General features: G+C 43.3%; 2 protein-coding genes across 4 annotated transcripts in view; one reads left to right on the forward strand and one right to left on the reverse strand.

The window, feature by feature from the left end:
- Positions 1-24,956, forward strand: part of LOC129597463 (uncharacterized) — a 28,371-nt gene extending 3,415 nt beyond the window's left edge. Inside the window, exons 4-9 of one of the 2 annotated variants that reach the window (XM_055495023.1) lie at positions 15,520-16,146; positions 18,513-19,165; positions 19,321-19,663; positions 19,959-20,046; positions 22,942-23,308; positions 24,401-24,956. In XM_055495023.1, coding sequence (XP_055350998.1) covers positions 15,520-16,146; positions 18,513-19,165; positions 19,321-19,663; positions 19,959-20,046; positions 22,942-22,951 — 1,721 coding nt within the window. In that variant the 3' untranslated portion in view covers positions 22,952-23,308; positions 24,401-24,956. Of the gene's footprint in view, positions 1-15,519; positions 16,147-18,512; positions 19,166-19,320; positions 19,664-19,958; positions 20,573-22,941; positions 23,309-24,400 lie in introns of those variants that run through there. The other variant, XM_055495022.1, reaches the window with a different exon arrangement.
- Positions 1,730-15,213, reverse strand: LOC129597468 (putative uncharacterized protein DDB_G0271606). Of its 2 annotated transcripts, XM_055495032.1 has the most exons (6): positions 14,746-15,213; positions 6,041-6,085; positions 2,880-3,226; positions 2,610-2,756; positions 2,375-2,536; positions 1,730-2,152 (listed from the first exon to the last, which is right to left on the reverse strand). In XM_055495032.1, the coding sequence occupies exons 2-6, from the start codon at positions 6,075-6,077 to the stop codon at positions 1,763-1,765; spliced, it is 1,083 nt and encodes a 360-aa protein (XP_055351007.1). In that variant the 5' UTR covers positions 6,078-6,085; positions 14,746-15,213; the 3' UTR covers positions 1,730-1,762. The 2 variants fall into 2 exon arrangements, with proteins under 2 accessions (XP_055351007.1, XP_055351006.1); XM_055495031.1 differs by lacking the exon at positions 6,041-6,085 and having other exon boundaries at positions 1,730-2,536.
- Positions 24,957-25,013: the final 57 nt, after the last annotated feature.

A 25,013-nucleotide genomic window follows, 5' to 3' on the forward strand; every position in this document is an offset into this window, starting at 1 on the left:
CTATACGGCGGCACCACTGCTCTGACATGCCACGGGTGGAACGGCGAGGCCCTCCGAAGCCCATGGGAATCGAACAAAACACATGAACACGGTATTAGTCAAAAATATGATCAAAATGCGACCACAAACGGCGGCATATTCTATGGTTAACAATCACAAAAGTAAATGCAAATTTAATGAGCGTCCATTCCAATAATGCTTTATCCATTCCGGAGAATCGTTGTCCTCCAATCACAGCTTTATCCGCTTTTATACGGTGTCCAGCATTTCAGCATTCGGATCCGCATCGAACAGCATATCAACGTCAACGTCAGCAGTAGCGCCAGCAGTCGCAGATTCGGTAACAACACCAGCGGCTACAACACTTAATGCTGTGCCAATCGCTTCTGAAAGCACACCTTGTGCCGGTTCGACTACTGTCGATTCAACTGGTAACGGTTCGTCCACAGTATCGTGGAAAACTTCGGTCTCTTCGCCATTTGGCGCGGTCGGTAATTTAATGAATGAATTATCTGGCATCTGGCCAGCGGCAAGTTTTTCTTTCGGCCATCGATGAATTTCGGCCGAACAGAAGTCGTATTCGTCTTTCGACATATCGGTGATTTTCTTATTTACCAGTTCGCTCAGTATGCCATGAACATACTCATTGCTTGACGGTTCAACATGGTCGCGGAAACTTTGAGTAGTTTCGTAAAACTTTCTCTCGTGCGGTTTCATACGCGATAACGATATCGTGCTCAGTAATTTTTCATTACGAGCATTCAGCGCTGCTAATTTCGCAGCTTCTTCCGGTTTCAATTGTCCAGGCTGTTCAGCTGGAACTGATGCAGTTGGCACAGGAGCAGCCGATTGTTGCTGTCCTTGCACTTTGCCTGTTGATTTCACAGTCGTCGAACTAATCGACGCTGGGGCAGATGATACTGCTGCGGTTTGCTTCTTTTCTACCGCTCCCGGAATAAGCACAGGTTTGTTTCCCGTGAAGGCGGTTGGTTTGAGTGACGATCTTGAATCGCCTGCTACTCCCATCGGCAGCTGTGCAGACCGATTTCCTGCGACATTGCCTTTATGTGTCGCGGGAGTATGCACGACTCGCACTTTATATATCGGTTGATCGGTTTTACTTCCCGAAAGAGTATCCGGTGAATCGGGCACATGCTTCCGCTTATTGAAGCTAGCGCCATGTTCGTACTGATTTTGACGATCTGCGAATCGCTTCATCCGCTCGTCCATATCGTCATAAAACTGATTAGGACCACCTTGATTGGTGTCCATTTCGATCTGGCCAGCGGCGGCAAGGATATCGCGTAATTCCTGCGCCTCCTGCTGTTCGCTTTTCGGTTGACCCAATAACAGGATCTTATCTCGCATTTGTCGATATTCTGGCCGGTCTTTCTGCTTATAAATATAATTATGAGCGCTGTGGCTTCCAAGCAGCGCGGCCAAGATGCACATTACTGCAGTCTTTAGCCCGGTGTTGTATGGAATTGACATCCAATCGATATTTCGGTTTCGAGTACAGCGGTCTAAATTACTGGCTACCCGGCAGAAGAAATAAAACTTTGCGGGGTCGGTTTCCGGTAAAATAAACTGCAGGAGAAATGTCTCCGTATTCTTATCTCCAAAAATGCGGAATAGAGAGAGAATCTCAATGTCCACAGCGGTAATCGGTACATACAGCTGACTAATGTCCAACGCTGTACGCAATGAATTTGAACGGCGAGTCGCATATTTCTGCACGTCCAACGATCGCACTAAATCTACGTTAGCATAATCGATTTCTAACATACGGCCTCGTAGCCCGATTCTTTCCAGCAAATCCACAGACTCGTGGATCATATTGCGCTACGTCTGGGTTTTCCTCACGGTTCGCAATTCCCAAGATGCCGGTTAATTTGTGAACATAAATTTCAGCATTGTTCACAATATGCATTACGTCCTTCAGTACGGTAGAAGGATCGATCGGTAGTGAACGATTATCACGGTATCCGCGACGATGAACATCGCGCTGCTGATTTCCAGCCGGTTGATTATTCTGCACATTGCGCTGAGTATTCGACTGCTGATCTCCAGCCGGTCGAGCGCTCTGCTGCTGTTGTTGCTGATATTCAGCCGATCGAACATTATCGCGATTGCGCTGTCTGCCGGTTCGTCTCTGCAAATCAGCAGAAATAAGTTTATTTCCCAATTCGGTCAAATCTCTACCCTCGATTATAATATTCTTGCGCGACTGTGAATGATGCACAGACGGTTCCAGACTATATTCAATTCGATGGCGGCTACCAAATACTGGTCTGCCGCTACTACTGTCAGAGGACGGTTGTAAACACTCATTCCCTGCTGACGTAGTCGATTCATCCAAAGACAATTTACTTACTTTTTTCATCAGTCCCGCACGCGCGTCCGGTTGATTACGCGACGTACTCGGCTGACGTTCGATATTCTGCTGTTGTGTGGCAGTTCGGCTACCAAACTGCTGCGCAACATTCGGACGATATCCGCGCTCAGCGAGCCACGGGTCGGTACTGGTCGTCGCCTGCTGTACAGACGGAGTATTAGATTGAATTTTACATAATTTACAAGACGGTACAGTGCAGGTATTTGTCATTTACCTGCGTCGGCATCGGTTGACGATATTGCTGATACTGCGGCTGATTAAATGCCCAGTCAGCCTGCGGATATTGCGCATTTTGCGCCGGTTGATACTGTTGCGGAAATTGTTGATAATTCAACATCGATTGCTGCGGCATCGCGTACGCCTGCAGTGAATTAACATTAAAATTCAGAATATCATTTTCCCACGTACTGGGAATCGATCGATCTAATGGGATCATTTCCCACTCTTCTGCCGATAATAAAGTACCTGCTAGGTAATTATTTACCTGTGTATTCGGTTGTGACGGTGCGTTAAATCGCATCGCCACGTGCGACGGCGCTCTCCCTGGATCCGGCACTTGTTGCCAATGATCCGCTCGGCTATTAACGAACCCATGGACGGCATCATTAATCTGCGCCAACAACCACGGTTTCCGCTGGAGAATCAGTTCATATCGCGACTCCATTACGGTGGTGTATGCATCCAAATTGGCATGCATCACTTCGCTCACCAGCCGTGTTACAACGGTATCTGGATTCATATTATCGATATTCTGTCCAAACAGACAGTCGGTACATTTCCGGTTGTTCGTGTTATACTTGCAGCGATCGCACACGTTCGGTTCCATTCGGTCTACAAGAAGATTATTCGCATTAATCTTCAATTACTTAATCGGTAACTCTATAATTTATTTAAACGATAATTTAATCAACGATTATTACGCAATTCGGCTAACGATTATGCGAGAGGTATAGACCACAATTTTATGGGGACATTTTCGGTTTATTTACGATTAACTTCTACTGTAGTAATCCTACAGTAGTCGGTGATTTTACGGTTTTAAATTATTAGCGGTGCGATGATGAAGACGAAGACCCAGCATGGCCCGCGTTTTCATTAATTCGCCAAGTTATTCCGCGTTGGGGATCGTTATGAGAAATTATAATGGGATCTAACACCAGTTCGGATGCGGCTAACTCAACGTAATGATCTACACGATTTCCCATATCAGGGCGTACCGTGCGAATATACTGAATTATTTCATCGATAGTAGATCCAGTAGGATCGGCGATTTCTCTAATTGTGCGCAAAACAACTTCCTGCCACTGTCTCGCATCAAACAGTGGGTAATTATGCAGGAATGAAATATTCGGTAAAATTGTGTGATACACAAGTAATCGATTGGAATTATAACGTCGTAATAACCGGCTATTTTCATACGCCCGATTAATTGCAGCAACTACTGCTTCCGCATTATACCGATGTCTCAAACAATCTATAATCCGCCCCGAAGTAGGTTCGTGACGTGATCGCACAATCTGACCGATAGTTTCAATCAGAGTCTCTAACGTTGGCTCTGGAGGCGGTGGCGGTGGCTGAACTATCTTTACATTCTTCCGCTTCCTATCTGGCGACGGAAGTCCCAGTTCTTTAACTGGTAACCCGGTAATCGAACTCATTCTCGTACGGTTAGAATCGGTAAGTGCGTATCGCGGCACCATTAATCCGGTAATTTCGACTAATACGTCCCGGCGCACTAATTCGTGAATAGCTTCCAAAATCATTGGAAACTGCTGCGCGGGGGCACACAGTGCCATCGGCATCGTTAGAGTAATATAATTAGCAATCTCTGCTACGGTAGATCCAGCACGATTATGAATATCGCGCACGGCAAATACTACGGCTTCCCGGAAGCTCTCCGGCGTATTAATTACCATATGTTGGTACCATCTCCTACGGAGATCAGTCGGTGAATACATTATTGTCGGTGACCAATTAATGTATACTTCGAGCATCTCGCCCCGGTTAACAGCGCCCTGAATAGCTAATCGAAACTGTTCACGATCTGCGTTTCGGTTCACGTGAGTTCGATAACTCTGATACAAATAGTTAAATGCAGCTGCTCGCTCTTTATTCTTTAACTCACGGAAAAACCCGTAAGCTGCATCCAGCATTAACGCCATAGTGTCATCTGCTGTCGGTTCCGGTGGTGTAATAACCACAAGTAATGGCGATGAATCATCCGAATCTTTCGGCGATTTCTCCTTTTCTGCCTTTTTCGCAACCGGAATATGTTCCGGTATTTCCGGTGAAGGTACTCGAGTAGTCGGAGGTTCGATATTTTCCTCCGTCTGGTCTTGCATCGATCTATCGGCTTCCGGTACTTCAACTGTCTGATCATCGATAGTTAATTTACCCGGTTCATCTTCGTTATCGCTATCAAAATAGCTACGATTTAGCTGATCTCTAACCTGTATGATCTGTCGCTGCAGATCTTCCTGCTCTTCTCTCAATCGCTGTCTGCGCTCAGACTCGCGCAAAACAGGTTCGGTAGTGTGATTATCAGTTGTCTGTGTAGACAACCGCGGTATTTTAGGTGGCGACGGCTGTCCATCACCCGATTGTTTTGGCACGCGATCAGCTTGCGCTGTTGGCATAGTGCCACTCTGAGATACCGGTAAATTTGCCACAATACTTGGCATACGAGTCGGTGTACTGATTTTAACAACTCCCGGTCGTACCAATGTACTGACAGGAAACTGCTGATCGGTCGGTGAAATAATATATCGATGTTGCAACGGTAAATTCCCAGTTGCAGGTCGAAGTCTTACAGTACTATTCGGTGGGGCAACAACCATACGCGGCTGTGCTGGCGGTATCGGGCTCGGTAAAATCGGTCTATTTCCATTATTACCAATAATTCTTTGCTGAATAAGCGGTTGGGAAGACGGCGCTACATTCGCAAGAGTGCCATCTGGTCTTGTCCCGGTCCCAAGAGAAAAGTATGTCGCTGATTATTAATATTAACGCTGGCTACATTCATCTGTGGTCCTCCCGGTACCACAGGCGGTAATGGTCTAATTACAGGAGTTTCGGTTAAATAGATTTCATGCGGCACCGGGTAATTCATACGAATTATCCCGTGAGATCCTCCCGACGGTGGCTCACTCCGGGAAATCCCGAGAGTCGATTGTGCCATCGCGGTAGGTTCTTGCACATTTTGTGCCGGCTGATTTAATGCAGGTTCGCTTTGTGCAATCGGCACATTTGTTCCAACATTTTGCGATTGAATTTGTACATCTCGTACCGGTTGAACTGACGGCGGTTCACTACGTGAAGCACCCAAATTAATCGGTAATAATGATACTGCTGCCGGTGTTTCCACCGTGCGGACAGTCGGTTGAATTACTGCAACATTTTGTACCGGTTGTTCATTAGCGGAAATATTACGCAAATTTTCTGGCGATTCTTCTGGTGGAAAATTCTCACCATCATCTTCTTGCATACGCCGTATCAAAGCTTGATACTGGTCGTAGTCGGTAATAAAAACATTATCGGTTTGTACTGAGCGTGAAACTCGTACAGTTTCGATCTGAACCGGTTCATCTTCAGATTGAATATCGGTAAAAATTATACTCAATCTCTGAGCGTTCGATCTATTATTACCTGAATTCGGATGACGGTTCGGTTGCTGTCTGTCCATTTCGGTACCTACAACAACAAGTAAGCCGGTGAGTTCGGTATTTAACTACTGAAATTAATTCGAGAATTAATTTAGTAATTAATCGATAATAATATCAGCTCGATAGCGGTATTTTAATTTATGCGGTTATTATTCCCACTTTTCAGTGGGGAATAATTCGGTCAAGAGGTACGGACCTCTATATAGCGGGGAATAATTCGATATTATTTCGCAAGAGTAGTACGAGAGGTATGAACCGAAATTTAGTGGGGATTTATTCGCGTAAATATTACGAGAGATACGGACCACATTTTTAGTGGGGATTTTAAATCGATAAGGTACGAACCACGGAAATAAGGGAACTCTATTTCAGAGCGGTACGGACCACACAGATTGTAAAATTATTATTTTACATGTTCGTATCCGTTTTTGCCACGGCGTACGTGCAGACGTAGCCGCGTCGGCTTTTTCTTATTTATTTTACGATTATTTTCGGTATTATTAGTAGATTCTTCGATCCACTGATTATCCTCATTTTCAGCTTCGATATTACTTTGATTTTCGGTTGAATTATTATTTTCAACATTATCGGTAACTTCTGCAGTTTCAGCTGGTGTAAACGGTTCGGCATTTACATTTAAACCATTTTCGGCGGTTTTCGGTAATACGCACACAATATCTTTACGATCCTCTTCGGTAGTGTTATAACGCTTGAGGCGTTCGCAATTTACAATGCGAGTTTCTCCCGGTTTATCCTTATTTTCGATTTCAACGGCGTTAGTATACGGGAAGCTGACAACTTCCCATCTACCACCAAACTTTTCTCGAAACGATTCTACTTCTCCCTTTTTCTTTTCCTTTTTCAAAAGAACTAATTCGCCTATTTGATAATTATCATCGCTACGTTTCCGATTAAATCGTTCGGCATTTTTAACAAACTCTTCGTTTAAATAAATTTCGATAATTTCATGCGCGCGACTTAAATTATGGCGAAAATCGGCCATATATTCGGCAATCGATGCATGATCCGTCGGTAAATTAGTTTTCGTAGCTATATCTGCAGGAATAACCTGTTCGCGGCCATATAGCATATAATACGGCGACATATGCGTCGTCTTATTTTCGACACGGTTTTTACCAGCGATAACGTACGGTAATACAGTATCCCAATTCTTTTCGCGACCATCTGCAGCGTACATCGCCAAAGAATCGGCAATTGTCTGCATCTGGCGTTCGACAAGTCCTCTTCCTACAGGATGATACGCAGCACCAAAATGATGCTGTATTTTTAAACGGTTATTATTCGCTTCTAGTAATTTATTGTGGAAGTGAGTTCCACGATCGGTATTAAGAATATGCGGTGTGCCATAAGGCAAAAATACATCATGGATTAGGAAATTCGCTACAGTTTCCTTTTTCGCATTCGGTATCGCTTTCGCGATTACAAATTTCGTTAATTCATCAATAGCTACGGCAATATAAGTATTGCCTCTCGGTGTTATTGGTAACGGTCCTTTAAGATCCACTTGCATTCGGTACCACGGCGCACCTATTTTAATCTGTTGCAATTTACCAGGCGGTGCTTTCCGTTCGGTTTTCCTGTGCTGACATAGATAACAATTTCGCACGTATTTATCGATTTGGGCGACCATTCCGTCCCAGTAATAACGCAACGCTATCGCCTTATAAGTTTTTAACGGTCCCAAATGACCACTTGCCGGTGTATCGTGCATGGCGTGCATGATATCTACACGCATATGCTTCGGTACTACATAGCGACGATCTAAACGACCATCTTTTTCGGTTAATCGGTAAAGAACTCCGCTCCAGAGTTCGAAATTCGGATCGCGTTTAATTAAGTGAGTACCTTCGGCTCTACCTTCTAAGGCATGAAAGCGCTTCTCGATAACAGGATCCTTTTCCTGTTCGACTCGGTAATATTTAAAGTTATCCTCGCCTTCCTCATGGTCGGCGGGGTCGGTAATTGTAGTTACTCTAATCGCTGGAGTACTAAATTTCCGATCTTTCATATCATCCCAGTCGTCGTCGTCAGCCGTTTCGATCGGCGGACCGACGGGATGTCGGCTTAAAGCATCAGCGTTATCACACTGTTTGCCTGGCCTATATAAAATAGTCATTTTATGACTACTCAGTTGAAGTGCCCAACGCGTGTAAGACGTCCGTTTAGGCCTTCCTTTCGCGAAACAGAACGCAACAAATTTTTCAGCGCCTGGTGATCGGTTTGCACGAAAAAGTGCGAATATTCGATGAAATGTCGAAATTTGCGACAAGCAAATACGACAGCCATGCATTCGAGTTCGGTAATGGGATACTTACGCTCAGCATCGGTTAATAATTTGCTGGCATAAATTATAGGATGACCATCTTGATGTAAGATAGCACCTATGCCGATTGTACTGGCATCGCACTCGATGACAGTCGGTTTACTAGGATCGAATTTAACAAGTACCGGTGCATTTATTAATGAATTTTTTAAATCAATAAATTCCTCATCATGTTCGGCTTTCCAGTTGTTTTTAACATCGATTTCTCCTTTTAATAGGCCGTACATTGCACGGGTTCGGCTTGCAAAATCTTTGACAAATTTACGATAATAATTACATAAGCCGAGAAAAGACCGTAAGTCATTCTCAGTTTCCGGTTTCGGATACTGTGAGATTGCGGAGATTTTCTCCGGATCGGTTTTTATCCTTGCCTTGGACACGATGTGACCTAGGAAATGAAGTTCGGTTTCGCCTACGTGGCATTTACTCGGTTTTAATGTAAAGCCAACTTTAATAAGGCATTCGCACATTAGCCTAATTTTCCTTATTAAATCGTCGAAGTCTTTCGCGGCTACAATTATATCATCTAGATACGCAAAAATATTCTCATTTCGTACGGCAGAGAGAGCCTTATTCATGGTCTCCTGAAACGTAGCCGGTCCGTTGCACACGCCGAAAGGCATGCGCAAAAATTCAAACAAACCCGTCTTGCGTAATAAAAGCGGTTTTTTCGATAGAATCTTCTGCCATTTGTATCTGCCAGAAGCCGGCATTACAGTCTACGCCTACGTAGAATTCGTTATCGGCAACTGACTGAAGTAACTCATCTGGAGACGGTAAAGGATAATTGTTCTTTTTAGTTACATCGTTTAATTTAATGTAATTAACGCAAAAACGAGTACCAATGGTACCGTCCGGATTCTTTTTAGAAGCCAACACAACTGGGAAACACCAGTTGCTGTTGGATCGGCGAATAATACCTTTTTCGAGCATTTCCTTTACATGCTCTTCGATAATTTCCCGTCCTCGCCAAGAGGTACGGTGCGGTTTGCATTTTATCGGTAACGTATCACCAGTATCGATATGATGTTTAACGATTGTTACGTCGCCAAACGGTCGACGCTTAGTCGCAAATAAATCCGGATAATCAAGGAATACTGCCTTGATCTTATTTATTTGTTCGGTGGTTAATTTCGAATTAATATTAAGCGCATCAACAGCATCTTTAATCTCCTGCTGTTCCTCGGGAGTACGTTCGGCAAAAGAGACTGCATTAATGCAAATCTCATCATTTTCGATTTCTTCGTACGGTTCTAAGTATCCGATAAATTGTCCCTTTTTAATGGAAACTGTCGATCACTATAGAAGTTAAATAACGCTAACTCGAATTTGCCGTTAATCGGTTGAACGACGCCTTCGATCGGTCTAATATGTCTCTCCATGTAAACATGTGGACTCGGTATAAACATAAATTTATCAGTATTAAACTTTTCAGTTCTATCGAAACACGCTTTTACTGTATCCATATTAGTACCAGGATTTAATAGGATTTTATCGCGAGCGAAAACTTTAATTGATTTGAAGCGTTCACCACGATAAACAGAATCTATTCTAGGCGACTCGGAAAATTCCCAAGTCTTATTATTAGCGGCGAGGTCAGTTGGCCTAACTGGTTCCTCTATATTTGGCGCAGAATCAGTATTGACTACCGGTTCTACATTTACAATTATTAGCTTGGACGCGTCAAATTTTGATTTATTATTTGATAACAATTCACTAGTGCCTGGTATAGTTTCGCTTTTGGCTACTTTATCCGGTTGGTAAGAATCGATATTCGTATTATTACATACGATATTCCCATATTCACCGTTCGGTGCGAAATGTGATCTACATCTCGTAGTCGGTTCATCTTTATCAAATTCCTTAACTGAAACTTCTTCGATGAATTTTGCTTTCGGTTCGCGATTAGCTTTAATAATGCCCACCGTCTCCGGCGGAACATTATCCGGTTTATACTTTTCTATCAATCGATATGGTAATTTACAGATTTGTTCCGGTTTTAATTTAATCAAATCTTCCAGCTCGGAACGCAATACATACGGTATAAAGAATTCTGCCTTAGTAAACGCGTCCTTTAATTGTTGCTGTTTATCCAACAACAACCGGAATTCGTCTACAAAGACGGATTCGATTTTAGCCATTATTTCCTTGGCTTCCTCGCGACTTACGCCCGTTATTGGCGTACTATCGTCTTCCAGGAAAAGAATATCCTGTCGAGACTTATGAAATAATTCGGTAAGTTCCTATACCTCAAATACAAAAACTCGATATTCTTGCCATAACACGCCAAATGACAAATTCTGTGCCGGTGATCTAATTTCATTCTTGCCCGTGGCTTTTGCCACGGGTAGCGGAACAATTTCGGTTTTAGCGGTCGATTTATTTTTAATAATAGTAGTATTGATAGCGGGTTCCGATGCCACGGGTATCGGAACAATTTCGTTAATAGTATTCGGTTTCGATATTTCTAATGTACTTGGATTCGCTACAGTAACGGTATTAATTGTGCGGATCCATTGCATTGCATTATTGCGCACAGTATAAGTAGTGTTTGCCAAATAATCTTGGCCTAATAATACTTTTACATCATCGACGGTCGGTTTAATATAGAACGAGTGATCGGTAACTTTTCCATAAATACTTATAGTAGCGACACAATAATGTGTCACTAGGAATCCGCGCGTGCCGCCGATTCCCTTAATATTTAACGGTTTAATTAGCGGTATTTTAGTTAATTTTAATTCGTCGACATATTCATTAGAAATAAGCGACGTTTCGGCTCCAGTATCGACCATTATACGCGTTGAGTGACCCTGGACAAATCCCATCTGGGTTAGCGGGGTGCGCGTTTTGGTTCATTTAGAGAATCGGTAGTAGAATAGTTTACGTTAATATCGCTATTATTCATTTCGTAATTATTCGGTTCAGTTAGCTCGGTGATTCGGATACCTTTAATTCTTATAGTTTCAGTAGTATCCGGCGGTTCACCAGGCAACAGGGGAGTATCGCCGGAATCTACTCCCCGTTGTCGTTTTCCTGGCTATCGGTTGGAGCAGAAGAACTCTGCTGCGGCGGTGGTGTTCCTGACGTCGGCCTAGGACCATACTGTTGGCCTGCCGGACGCCGCGACTGCGAATTATTACGGGAGCGACCACCATTAGGCGTGCTTGCTCCACTACCACTTTGACTGCCACGACCACGGTAGAAATCCCGAGCGTATCGGCGATTCCCGGTTACCGGATCGTGATACGATAGGTAAATAGGATTTTCGGATCGCGGCACGTCTTTAAACTGACATGCTTCATAATAATGTCCCCAGACATCACACTGTTGACAATATTCGACAACACGACCATTTCTCATCTCCTTCTCCAATCTTGGAGTTCGGTCAGTATTTTCTGGAATGCGTCCAGAATTCTCAGCCCATAACTGAGATCGATTCTGATTGCTGATTGCCGGTATTATTGTTGTTATTGTTACTGGCCGGTCTTACATTGCCACTATCATTGGCTTTATTAGCTGGTCTAACATTACTGTTATTAGCAGGTCGGTACGGTCGCCTATTCCCATTACCGTTGGGACGCGGCGGACTGGCGGCCGCTGCTGCGTAGCTTACTGGTTTCGGTTGGGACTGCACCGTACGAACGGTAGCAGAATCGGTATCCTGTTGGCGTTTTTACTTCCAACAGGTACTACGTACTTATCGGGATTACTCGACGATAAGTATCGGATAATTTCGAGGAATTTCTCCGGCGTTTGCGGATCCATAACTTCTAACTTATCGTGCAAACGTTCATGCGTTCGCACACCCTTTACCAAAAGAGTGACGATTTGTTCCGGAGAACCGGTAAAACCAGCACGATCGCGCAGAGTCATCATCGATTGGAAATACGCTTCAAGCGTTTCCTGCCCTGGGCGATAAGTACGGCTAGTTAATTCGGCTAATGCATTAACCGTGCGTCGGGTATCACCGAACCGCGCGATCAACTGTGCACGCCATTCCCGGTATGTAGTCGGCTTGCTACTCGAGGCGATTAAACCATTATACCAAATAATGGCCTCGTCCTTTAAGCAATATGCTAATTCGGTAATCTTACGAGTATCGCTATTCCATCGGTTTTCTTCGGCAGCTTGCTCGAACTTAATCAAGAAGCTGTCGATATCTTCCTTGCTTCCATTATAAGACGGCCTAGGAACTGGCTGTCTCATCGCATCTGCGAGATCGGCTTTCCTAATGGGACTATTAGTCCGACTAGTTCGCTTGTTCATTCTACGGAGTTCCTCGCGCACGGCATCACAAATGACCGCTGCGTCGGTCGAGGTTACTCGCTCTTTACTTGGACGATACTCGAAACTAGGTGCCGATTCCATGCGGGAATGCTGGGTTTCGGTATTACCAGCCCGCACTCGTATCACCGGTCGCTCTTCGTATTCGCCCTGGCTTTCGTTAGCGGCGCTTAATAACTGTTGATACTTCGCTAATAAATCGTTATATTTATTAGCTAAACCATTATACTGTACACGACTATTCTCAACAATTGTCTCAAGTTCGCCAATTGTTTTTAGACGATCATTCGATTCTGTCGATAGTTGACCGATTGATTGGAACGCTTCTAGATACTGTTCCTGTGATTTACGTACCGATATATCGGCATTCTGCAGATCTAGTTTCAATCGGTCAATCGCATTATCACGTTCGATAACTTTCTCTCGCAGGCCGATCGCGGCGTCATGCGCCTTCTGATGGGCGCCCTTCGATGTGCGTAATTGTTCCTGCAAGCTATCTCTCTCTTTCTTCCATTCATCTTTTTCCTTTTTTAACTCATCTCGCTCTTTCTTCATATCTGATATAACCCGATCGCGATGGTTTAAACCAGATTCGGCTTTCTTTAATCTATTCACAAAATCGGCATTGTCAACTTGAAGTTGAACTATGGTGTTGCTCGCTTTGCAGCACCTATCACTGCTACCTTTTCTCCGGTAGACGGTATCAGGCTTACGGGCGTTAAATCACGACCCAGCGCCTTATCGATTAAGTTCGGACTACTATGTGCCTTTTGAAATCTAGGCACTACAGTTTGCGGTTCATCGTCATCTGACGTTTCGGTTTCTTTATCCAGTTCGGCTGGATCAATTAATGAGACCGACGATAACGTCGATCCAATCGATTCGACACTACTATCAGACTTTTCGATATTTGCCGGTGGTATTTCAGAATTAAATTCTGAAATTTCCTCATCAAGGTTTATCTGAACGGCCGGTAAAACTGTCACTTCCGTTTCATCTGACACTGGGAAATCTGCCAACGGCTTTCGCTTATTATTATTTACTCGCTTTTTTACTTGCGGTAATTCTTGGTGAAAGAACGATACACCCGTACTGGTAATTTCTTTCACTTTATTGCGCGTTATTTTCCCAGGAGGCTGAATTACTTCCTCGCTGGGTCGGTTCGTATCACTGTCATCACTATCAGACTGATTGCGGATTATCCGCCCGGCTGATCGCACTGCCTCAGCGGCGAAATGCTTAACTTTAGCTAGCGGTGTTCGGTGCATTTCAGAATTATCGAAAAATAAACGATAATTCTCACGATTATACTGTAGTAACTCGTACGGTAGATCATGCGGTAAATCTATTTCTAATTCCCATAATTGGGTCGGTTCGTCGATAAAATCAATTAAATCGCGTAGCGATTTCCGATTCGGGTCTAATAAAATATACTGAGCAATTTCGATTAATAGTTTACCGAATTATCGGTAAATTAACATTACATCAGCGGTGTACAACCTAACTATTTCGGCAATAGGTTCGGTAATAATCGTAGAAGTATCAACAATTATAATTACGGCAGCTTAGCACGGTTGCTTTTCAGCTTCCGTGGTCGGTGAACTTTACAGTAAATGTTCGATAAATTCGGTTTATTAATTCTGGTATTTCTGCCAGAAAATAATACGGCTAAATGTAAACGATTTCCACAAGGAAATCGAAAACTACACGTTAATTTTATCGATGATTACGATAATACGGCGATGTAGCACAGATGCTTTTACAGCTTCTGTGTTCGGTTAGATTTCGATATGAATATCTAATAATTTCGGTTCGTTAATTCTGGTATTTCAAACCAGAAATTATTGCGGTTTAATATCAGCGATTTCAATAAAGAAATCAGTAATCAGACGGTATTATTATCGATTATACGATAATACGGCAATATGATACAGATGCTTTACAGCTTCTGTAAGCGGTTATCAATTTCAGAAAGGATCGATAATTTCCTTCTAAAATTATTCGGTAACAAGGCCTAGACGACCTTGATCGGTATCTGCAATTTTGCAGCGGCTTACCTGCTAGCTGACGTGACGACTGCTGAAGGTGATGCGGTCGACGCTCGCTTGCTTGGTTGCTTGCTTGCTTGCTTGCTTCCGAAATTGTCGTCCGGACGCAGACTCGCTTTTCCCGCTTCAGCTTCCGCTCAGAAGAATGCCTGGACTGTGGGCTTTCTTCTGGTATCCGAAAGAGACGGGTTCCGATCGGTGGTGACGGGAAATCAGCTCAGGAACTCCGCGATGTCGGGCTACTGACGCTGGCACTTCCTCGTCGCTTGTGTACGGCTGCTGTCCACACTTCGCTGTAGGCGGAAGGCAGACTCGGTGGCCGATACAGAGAAATCCGGTAATGCGCGCTATTGACTACGCGCCAGGTAAATTAAATCAAAATTAAAGGGATACGGGAATCTTATTGCATCTCACCATGTCAGCGTGGTGCTCACGCTGCTCAGGAAAAACAGAAGAAACACCAGCCACAAAACGATCTTTTATTAGTTCTCGAAGAAAACAATAAAGGCACAATGCCCAAAACACAATCTCATGCGGGAAAACACGGTCGAGCTGTAGAATGTAGAATTCTACAGCGAGGCTGATCACTGAATGAGAAAACCGATCGTAGATCGGTGAATCGAAAAAGCAAAATCACGTGCATGTGTGCACTGTGCAAAACAAAGCCCATCGGAAGTGGCGCGACTCACCTATACGGCGGCACCACTGCTCTGACACAGCTTTGTTGCGGCTTGAACACCTCAGTGGATCCCGTTACCACAGCCACTGATGTTTTCAGTTTAGGTTGCACCGTCATCGAAATGTTTCAACGCAAGCCACCGGAATGGGCCGCACCGGGTGACGTTAGGCACGAGCAGAATTTGAAGCCAGATCAAAGTTTAGGGGATTTTTATCACAATTTATGGGAGTTGTTACACAAGGAAGCTGTACCCGTCATTTATCCACATGTATACCAAGATTTCTGGAATGGTTATAACGCTCAACACTTTATCAAACAATGTTTCAGAAGCGCAACTTTTAGACCATCATGTGCCATGTTGATGGAAGATGACTTTGTCAACGACGTTTCGTCTGACTCGTTTGGCAGCAGCTGTCAGTACTGTTTTGATACAACAGAGATCATTCGACAGGATGACAGCGGTACAACCTACAGCGCAACGATTACCGATCGCGGGGATTTTACTGGTGACGATGTTGTAACGGTTAAAATAATCCCGTTATTTAAGGGCACCACGGACACCAAAGCAGATATACTGAAGTCGGCCCACTCTTATCAACCGAAATGCGACAAACTAAAAGAGTTACTTCAATTACGAAATAAGCATACAATCGCGCATCACAAAGCTACCATCAGAAGAAAACTCGCCGTGGGAGAAGCAACGGTTGAATTGTTGATGGACAAATGGACTGGTATGTGGGGAGAGATAAAGTTTTTATAATATGTATTCCCGTAAGAAGTCGCGACAATTTAAAATACTGCCATGTTTATGATAACTTTGCCTCCAGCCTTACAATAATTTTTCAGGCAGCTAGGTATTTTACCGCGTTTCGATCGACAAACCTGCCTTTGTCGAATTTACCGCACAGTGCAGCAAAACCTGAACGCTATCTTGTCACAGTTAAACCGTCCTGACGGATGAACTGTCCGCCTGACAATTTTGCCTGTAAGCTGGCAAAACCGCCCGCCCTCGAATATGCAGTCCTGGTCGTTCACAACGTCGAACAAAGCAGAAAAAACCTGGGTGGGAAAAGTTTACGGCGGACGGTTTTTTGGACCGCCGAACGGTTTTGTCGCTCACAGGCAAAAGCGTCCGGCGGACGGTTATTCATTCCGGACGGTTTTGCAGGTTGCAATCTTGCAGGGTGTCCCTACCGTACAGAGAGAGGGTTTCTGGTTCATATAGCGATGAGGACTGACAGTGGACTGTAAAAACCTGTTACATTCGGTCCTCGACCGAATGACCAATAAAACAAATGGCCGAGACCGAATGACCAATAAACAGGAAACGCGCAGGACTTTGAACGCCTGCATCTTGCGCATTTTCCAACGAAAACCATCAACTGATATCCCAAACGAAAGAGCACAAAATTTCAAGAATTTCGATACCAAACAGGTCATCCTTTATCCGATTTATGAGAACATCGAGCCGTTTTAGTTTGTCGTAGACAAAGCATACGATTTCTGTGTGAGAACCGAAGACAAACAGTGGATTCAGATCTTATGTTATGTCTACGAGAAAATTTAGGTTGGTCGATTTTCTCTTAGATCCCATAAAGAACAACCTACAGAGTAAGGATGTTGCATATCCAATATCCAAAGTGTATCCATATCCAAAATATTCTAATATCATATCCATATCCAAGGCTAGCCGGCAGGATACGGATATTTTAGGATATTATAAGATATTTTGAGATATTTTGGATACACCGGATATGCTTGGATATAGCTTGAATTTTGTTTATCACAACAATAAAAGCTTTAGCCAAAAAATCTACGCTAGATAACAATAACAGCTAGGCTAAGGAGCGATATTCATCTGATTCCTTTCTAGAGTTTTTGCTGAAACAAATAATGAACTAAAAGGAACAAGCTAAAAAACTGGTTACATTCGGCCCGGCTTTGAGCAAATTGTTATCCTCGCGAACTCTTAAAAAACGATTTTTGTACCCAGTCAGTGCAGGTATTTGCGGCGCCTTCGCAGCTCTTTTGGCATCAATCGCTCCGCTTCGCGGAGCGGTTCTAAAATTGTTACCTGATTTCCCAAGAGTACAGCAAACATTTCGTGGGCGGAAAATTTGTCCACAGGCTTTTGTTTAGCATTTGGCAGTTGTTATTAAAGGAAATGCTACAGCGCTTTGAACAAAGTACTCTTCACCTTACCTACTGTAGAGAGAATAGATATAAATTTTTTTAATGTTACAACTGTAATTACAAGCGATTGCACCTCCTTGTTATTCTAGAGACTACAAATTATTTAAAAATAATTTTTTAGTTGCACAGGATATATCCGGATACGAAAGGATATATCCATGATATATCAGGATATATCCTGTATCCACCTCTTAGGTCTTGGATATCCACAACCCTACTACAGAGTATTTGGTATCAAAATTCTTGAAATGTTTTTCTCTTTCGTTTGAGATATCGGTTGATGGTTTTCGTTGGGAAATGCGCTAGGAGCAGGTGCCAGGTCAACAGGCCGATTGCCAGTTCTGCATTTGCCTGTTTGAGTACAGAAAAGTGCCTGGTTGCGCGCTTTGTAACACCTTTTTGCAGTCCACTGTGGGTACTTATTAGTACGGTAACTAGCTCTTATGACGACATTAGCCATAAATTCCGACTTCATAATCCTACTCAGCACGTCAAAATAAGTAAGAAAGCTTGTTTTTGTCGAGCCCATAATCAGTCGGCAATTTCAGAGAGGGTAGCCAACCCAGAAACCAGTATTGCCCACAGCAGAACTGAATACTACTCTACTCTGTAGACAGAGAAGTATACTAGTAGTTAGGCGACCCGCCATTTTGTCGACCGACACTTCCTCGAACAGGCACGATGTTGACCCCTCATGACGTCGAGTTAGCGTTAAGCTAAACCGTTTTAGTATTTCATTTTCTCAGCAATTTCAGATTTTTTACTCTTGCGTTTTTACATAATCCACATATTTAATAATACACAAACTCTGTAATAACACGCACTGTTTTAATTTCTTCGCGGCAGTTGAAAATGCAGAGTTTACAGACGACGCAGGTGTATAACTGGAAGGTTATTTTGTTAGGCATCACCCTGGATCAACACATAAAAAGCATAGCGCTACCATCGCGGCTGGACTATAGTTCTGTAATCAAGTGGGGAATCCAGATTACCGAGGGAGTTCGTTTTCTGCATGGAAAGAACATCGTACACGGTGACCTGAAACCAGCCAACATACTTATAGGCCGCTGGAAGAACGGCGAGCCTATATTAGTTATTGGCTGTCTCGAGCATTTCATTCGCGTCCAGGAAAGCGGCAACAGTGACGTCCGTGGCACTGAGTCGTACATGTCACCGGAAATGCTTCGGAGGCTTCATATTCGACCCGAGAATCTCTCCGACCTACCAGTCGACATGCGAAGCATCGAATTGGGATTATCAAGCGACATCTGGAGCCTGGGATGTGTTCTTCTGGAGGTTGCAGAATGCCAGAAGGGCGTTCGCTATAAAAAACTGCGATATGACGGAAAAGACAACGTCAAAGAACGTGTTATCGAAACCCTTGTGGATGATATTAATGGACACATAACGAATACTGTGCATGGATTTGTTCCCTACTTGGACGACTCAGTCGATGATGACGAACTGAGAGGCTGTATCAGTGACTGTCTACGCACAAATAGTAGCGAAAGAATTTCTGCAGTTGAACTGAAGGGGCAATTGAAAAACCTGCTATTGGTAACGTGTAGTGTAGAAAATCGTACGTTACTCCCTTGATAACCTAATAAGAGGGCACGGTATCGCATGTGGAGCGTATGGTTTTCTGAAACTAAACGAATGGAATGCAGTGGCTATTTTGTTCCATAATCCAGAGATTAATTGATGTTTTTCAGGGTCTACAGAAGGCAGGAGAAGCGAAGATTCCTGTCAAAGCTTTGGGAAGCGACTGTCAGTATAACAAAAGTAGCGACTGCATAGACTCTTTTGGGAAAATCTACAGGGCTGTGGTTACAAGTCGCGGTGCATTTTCGGGGAAAGATCAGGTTGCAGTTAAACTCGTTTATGTCAATCCAGACGTTCCGGTTGTTGCAGCCGACAACAATTACGGAAATTTGCGCCTCAGGTTAGAAAAATTACTGGATCTTCGGCACGAAAATATCCTGCGGTACCACAAAGCCACAATAACCAGAGCGCATGCCGGTCCGGTCATAGAGCTACTCATGGATTACTGCGAGGGTAAAGATGCGAAGTGTAGAAATTAATGTTTATAAGGATAATTTTGTTGTTTATTAAAGCCAGAACTTTAATTTAAATCAGCTTGCATACCGTAAAATGGGACTGTAAATATCGAAAAACATGGAATAGTCCATTAAGCTTGCGCTCCCTTAATAGTATTTCACTCGCTTCAGTAGAAATTGCGGACTGACATTCAGAACAACTGGCAACAGAACACTTATTTTAAAGTGGTTCCTTTAGCAGTTTTTGCCCGACTCCGCCGTGTCCGCTAAATCATCACCTGCTTTGCTTCTAGGTGGAGACCTAAGCGTCTTCTTGAAACAGCTGCGAGCAAGGATGATATCCTGGATAAAGGGGTGGCTGTTCGCTTTTCCCTTGAAATGGCAAGTGGCCTGCAGTTTTTACACCAGCAAGATATCGTTCATGGAGATTTACAGCCAGAACACATATTAATCGATCATACAGCGGACAACCACAAAATAATGGTTATTGGCGGGGTGGATGGTCTTATTTTACCGATTCAATCAGTTGGAAGCAATACCACTATTTTGCATAAACAAGGCACTCTGCGATACAGTGCACCTGACTATTAAAGGATTCTGAGATAACACCCAACCAGCAAACTGACATCTGGAGCCTTGGCTGCATTTTCTTACAGCTTGCCAACTGCATTGTGAAAAATCCGGACCAGTTGCACAATGGCAGTACGAACGTGGTAGTCAAGGAAGACACTAGCGACGCTCAGCTTGTAGCACTGGTTATTAATGGCTATGCACCATTCGTTGGTATCAACATACCGTTACTTGTAGCTGATTCAGAGCCAGAAATCTTGAAATTTTACGTGAACACAAATAATTTTGGAAAGAGGGGAGCACGGATTATTTGTTCTGTGTATTTTGTATCGGCGTACATTTACAGTACAGTTAGGAGAATATAGCGTGAACCCCGTCAATCGCATAGCGCTTAGCCTTGGCCTCGATGTGGCTACAAATACCTGAGATCTCAGACACAACGAAGCCCACGGGAGTTGCTATAAAGAGTTCAACACAGATGCTTAATACTGTTTTATAATGGGAAGGGCAAGCATGAAGTTAAGCATTATTTCAAATCAATGTAGAAAAAGCAACTTTTGCGCGAAGCGCGAAGCCAACGAATCATTTTGCAGCAGTACAGCCAGAAAATTCACCAAAAATAGCAATAATATGTACTTGCGCATTTGTAATCGTAATGAACGCAAGGGCCCGACGCAAGGCTGTTTTCAAGTCAATATTAGGAATAGGAAGTTCATGATTATCGGGGTTCAAGAGGTTTAACTTTCGCGAGAAGTGTGAAATTAGCGCTTACAGAATACTGCAGTATACTGCAGTCTGTAACTTGCAAGTATCTTCAAGAAGTTTGTAAAACATAGTTGGCAAGCCGAATGGTTAATTTTTTATATCTATTGGTATTTGTAGTTAAAATTAGATGACCACTCCGTACACAACCTTTTGCTACCTTTTACATCGTACACAACCTTCTGCGCTACCTTTCGTTCCGTGCACAACCTTTTTGCGCTACTTTTCCTTCGGTACACTATCTCTTTTAGCACTACTTTTTACTCCGTACACAACCAGTAGTCACTACCTTTATCTGATTGCACTACTTTTTAAATTTGTTCACAGCAAAGTTATAACTAGAACTGCCGATGCTTCGTTACCAGCTGTTATTGCCGCATAACTGAAAGAATATAGACAGCTATAAATTCGAATTCCAGTGAGTAAATAAATCTAGCACCCGTGTGCCGGTTTTTCTTCGCAGGGTTTGGACAGTGCCATTTTTAAACGAATTTTCGACCTAATTTCCTAGGTCTCTTCCTGTGTAAGAAGTTGCCGCGGGGTCGTTACAATAACGGGCAATCTCTGCCGCCAACGCTGACCATCGCTTTTTGCCGTTTCGGCCATGGTTAAATTGGATGCAATGCGCTCCCAGTTCGTATGAATCTTCTTAAAGCAGTCGAAGAAAATGCCAGTTAAGTATATATAAAAGTATGGTAGTCCATCTAGTAAAAGGTAGCGTAGATTGGTAGTTACCGAATGAACTGTAGTGTCAAAGGTAGTCTACCGAAAGAAAGGCAGTGCCTCGAAACGTTGTGCAAGGAACGGAAGGAAGTGCAAAAAGTTGTGTATGGAGTAGTCACCTTAAAATTATCGTCATTCGTCAATCGGTTAATTGTCCAGTTGCAGTAAATGAAAAGACCGTAAACAAACTGTTGAGCAAGTGTAGTTCAATGTATGTTTTAACAAACGAAGAATCCTTCAAGAATTAAAAGTTCCCTAATTGCTGCTGCCATTTTATTAAATGTTTTCGTTAGTTCTAGCCGCAACACTTCGGTCCGATTTAAATTTACAACGCGACAGGTTTCCGCTAGTACATTACAACCATTCGTATTTTCAGGTTATGCTACCGCATATATTTGTCATATATGGGCGGGAATTAAGTGAGAGTCTGAGACCATTAAGTGAGATCGCATTTAAGTGGAGCCATTATGACTTCCCGCCCGGTTGCATTGTTGTAATTGACGTCTGAAACAACCTTGAATTTGCACTAATACTAAAATGAAATAACAGTTTGAAGCCGAAAATTACATGATAAGGGGGGAGTATTGGGAATTTTTAAACACAAGTTGCCATCTACGTGAACACACGCACCTTTACGTGAACACACTTTGTGTTACGTGAACACAAGTTTGCAGGCCCTGAGCTGATTATATCCGAAACTGTTTGAAGCCGACAGGGGACCAAAGGGTTTCAACGACCGAATTGGTGGCATCTATCACAGCGGTAATGACAGCTAAAGTTATAGCAAAATGACCACCGCATCCTACATTTTAAATTACACGCAACTTACCGATTAAAAGGCGACGGGTAGATCAGCGTAGCATAAGAAAACATCATTATTTGCCTTTCTTTTCAAAATATATTTTATAATATTGCAGATAATAAACGTTAGCCCACGTAATTTGAAGTTTGCACTGAACTCAGCGAGGCGCGAGTTAAGCCTTCGCCGAAAGAGCATTTTTGCTTGCCGCCACGAAAACCGGGTTGTATTTATTTTAAGAAATCTAGCATTTTTATTGGATGCTCCATTTTTTAATTGCACTGAAAGCTTGCCTGGTGCAAATCATTGGTCAGTTACACTTAAACTTAAAATCTTAAATTCACTTAACTTATTAGCTGCTCGCTTTAATACATTGACACGCTCTTAAGAAGCGGCATTAAACCCGTATTTATTTGATGCAGGCCAAACTGACGCATCCAGAAATCGCTTCAGCAGTTGGCGAACACATGGGATCATTTGGCAGCCTGGAGAATTACATTTATAACCGAAACTCTGACTACATTGGAAAAGGGTCATGTGGTATTGTCTACATGGCTGCTTTAACAGAAAGCAATCCTGACGTGCGTCCTGGCAGTGTTAGTATAGCGGTAAAAGTCATGCAGTTAAACACAAACGATTTCCACGTCGCGGAAAGCTATCCCCGAATACTGGGTCGATTGCAAGCGCTAATACAACTCCGACATCCTCGAGTGGTTGCGTATCATAAGATCACATTAACGAAAGCTACACGAGGGATATCCGTAGAGTTGGCCATGGATTACTATCGAAGTAAGTCACCCGTACAGGGTGAACAGATGGATTGTCTAAATATAAGTTTCCACTTACTAAGTAGCAGTCGCGATTGGGAATGTATATCTTACCTTACCATTAGCCTCACACGCAGCGCTACGAACATGGAAAGTTAGAAACACCTGGTTGTTATTGAAGCTGGATACAATGACGTTATCGATCTTAAGGGATTTGGCCCGGTAAATAGCACCAAATTTGTATACATCCACCGATCCACGGCAACTTTCACTGTCGCGCACTCCCAAACACTTTTTTGCATTGCTTTATGATATTTTGTAGCCAAAGGATTCGTATACACAAGCGAAAATACCGTTTGTGCGCGCAACATGCGGTTGGGGAGTTATTGGTGAAATAAAATTCCAAAAGTTTAAACGCGCGGGGGTGTACCAAAAGTCTCATTATGAACCGATGCTCTTCAAATTTTGCACGAAAACACACATTACTATGAAGGGAGTTTTGAAATTCATTTTAAAATTTGAAAAAAATGGGTAGAAAGCTGGTTCGGTACCAAAACGATCTTCATAGTAATGTGTTTTCGTGCAAAATTTGAAGAGCATCGGTTCATAATGAGACTTCTGGTACACCCCCACGCGTTTAAACTTTTGGAATTTGATTTCATTAATAACTCCCGAACCGAATGTTGCGCGCGCAAACGGATTTCACGCCTACTATATAAATCCTTTGGCTACAAAATGTCATAAAGCAATGCAAAAAAGTGTTTAGGAGTGCGCGACAGCGAAGGTTCCTGTGTATGTACCCGAATTTGGTACTATGTACCGGGCCAAATGAGGCGCCGCCCGGCCCAATTCCCTTAACAAGATCGATACCATGCATTGTTTTAAATCACTGGACAAAACCACCGAGTATACAGACTAAGTCTGTACACTCGGTGGTTTTGTCCAGACCTAAACGGTTTAATAAACGTCGAACCAGGCGAAAATAGTGTCGGCAGTTCGCTTACCGCGGTTATGCTGGACGGCAAAGGGCTCTTACGGCCTTTTTACATACAGAGGACCCAGAAGCTTTTCGGTGTTGTAGTAGTTAGGTTAATTTGCCTATGGGGTTTTGCAGATGGAAACCTTGCAAGTCGGCTAAAAATGCTGCGGGAACTCGGAGCGTTATTTCCGGAGAAAATGGTTATAGAATATGCAGCAAATCTTGCAAGCGGATTAGAGTTTTTACACCGAAACCACATTGTCCATGGTGATCTGAAACCTGAGGTCATCTTTGTGGAGCAGTTGGAAAGTGAACAAACTAAATTGGTTATCGGCGGCCTGGATTACATAACGCAGACACTTTTACGCGGCAGCTACCCTGGTGGTAGTACTCGCTTGCGCAGTTCCATCTGGTACATGTCGCCAGAAAATCTTAAAAGAACTTTGAGCGGATCAACCGAAACGTGTGAATTGAAGTCTGACATCTGGAGTCTTGGCTGCATTTTGCTAGTTTTGGGAAAATGTGTGACAGGAAATTTTAAGACATGCCTGCGCAAAGCAACCGGCGAAATCGTTACTGGAACGGAAAAAACACTTTTGGATACTCGTTTTGTTGAACTGATAATGGATGGTTACGTTCCTGTTGTCGATGATAGAATATTGAGAACTCTGCAGGTTTGTATAGAAGGCTGTTTGCGCTTGGACAGTATCGAAAGGTTTTCAGCAGCAGAAATTGTAAGCCAGCTTAA

The sequence above is a fragment of the Paramacrobiotus metropolitanus genome, unplaced genomic scaffold (assembly GCF_019649055.1).
Source record: "Paramacrobiotus metropolitanus isolate TYO unplaced genomic scaffold, Prichtersi_v1.0 Parri_scaffold0000105, whole genome shotgun sequence".
Taxonomy (NCBI): Eukaryota; Metazoa; Tardigrada; class Eutardigrada; order Parachela; family Macrobiotidae; genus Paramacrobiotus; species Paramacrobiotus metropolitanus.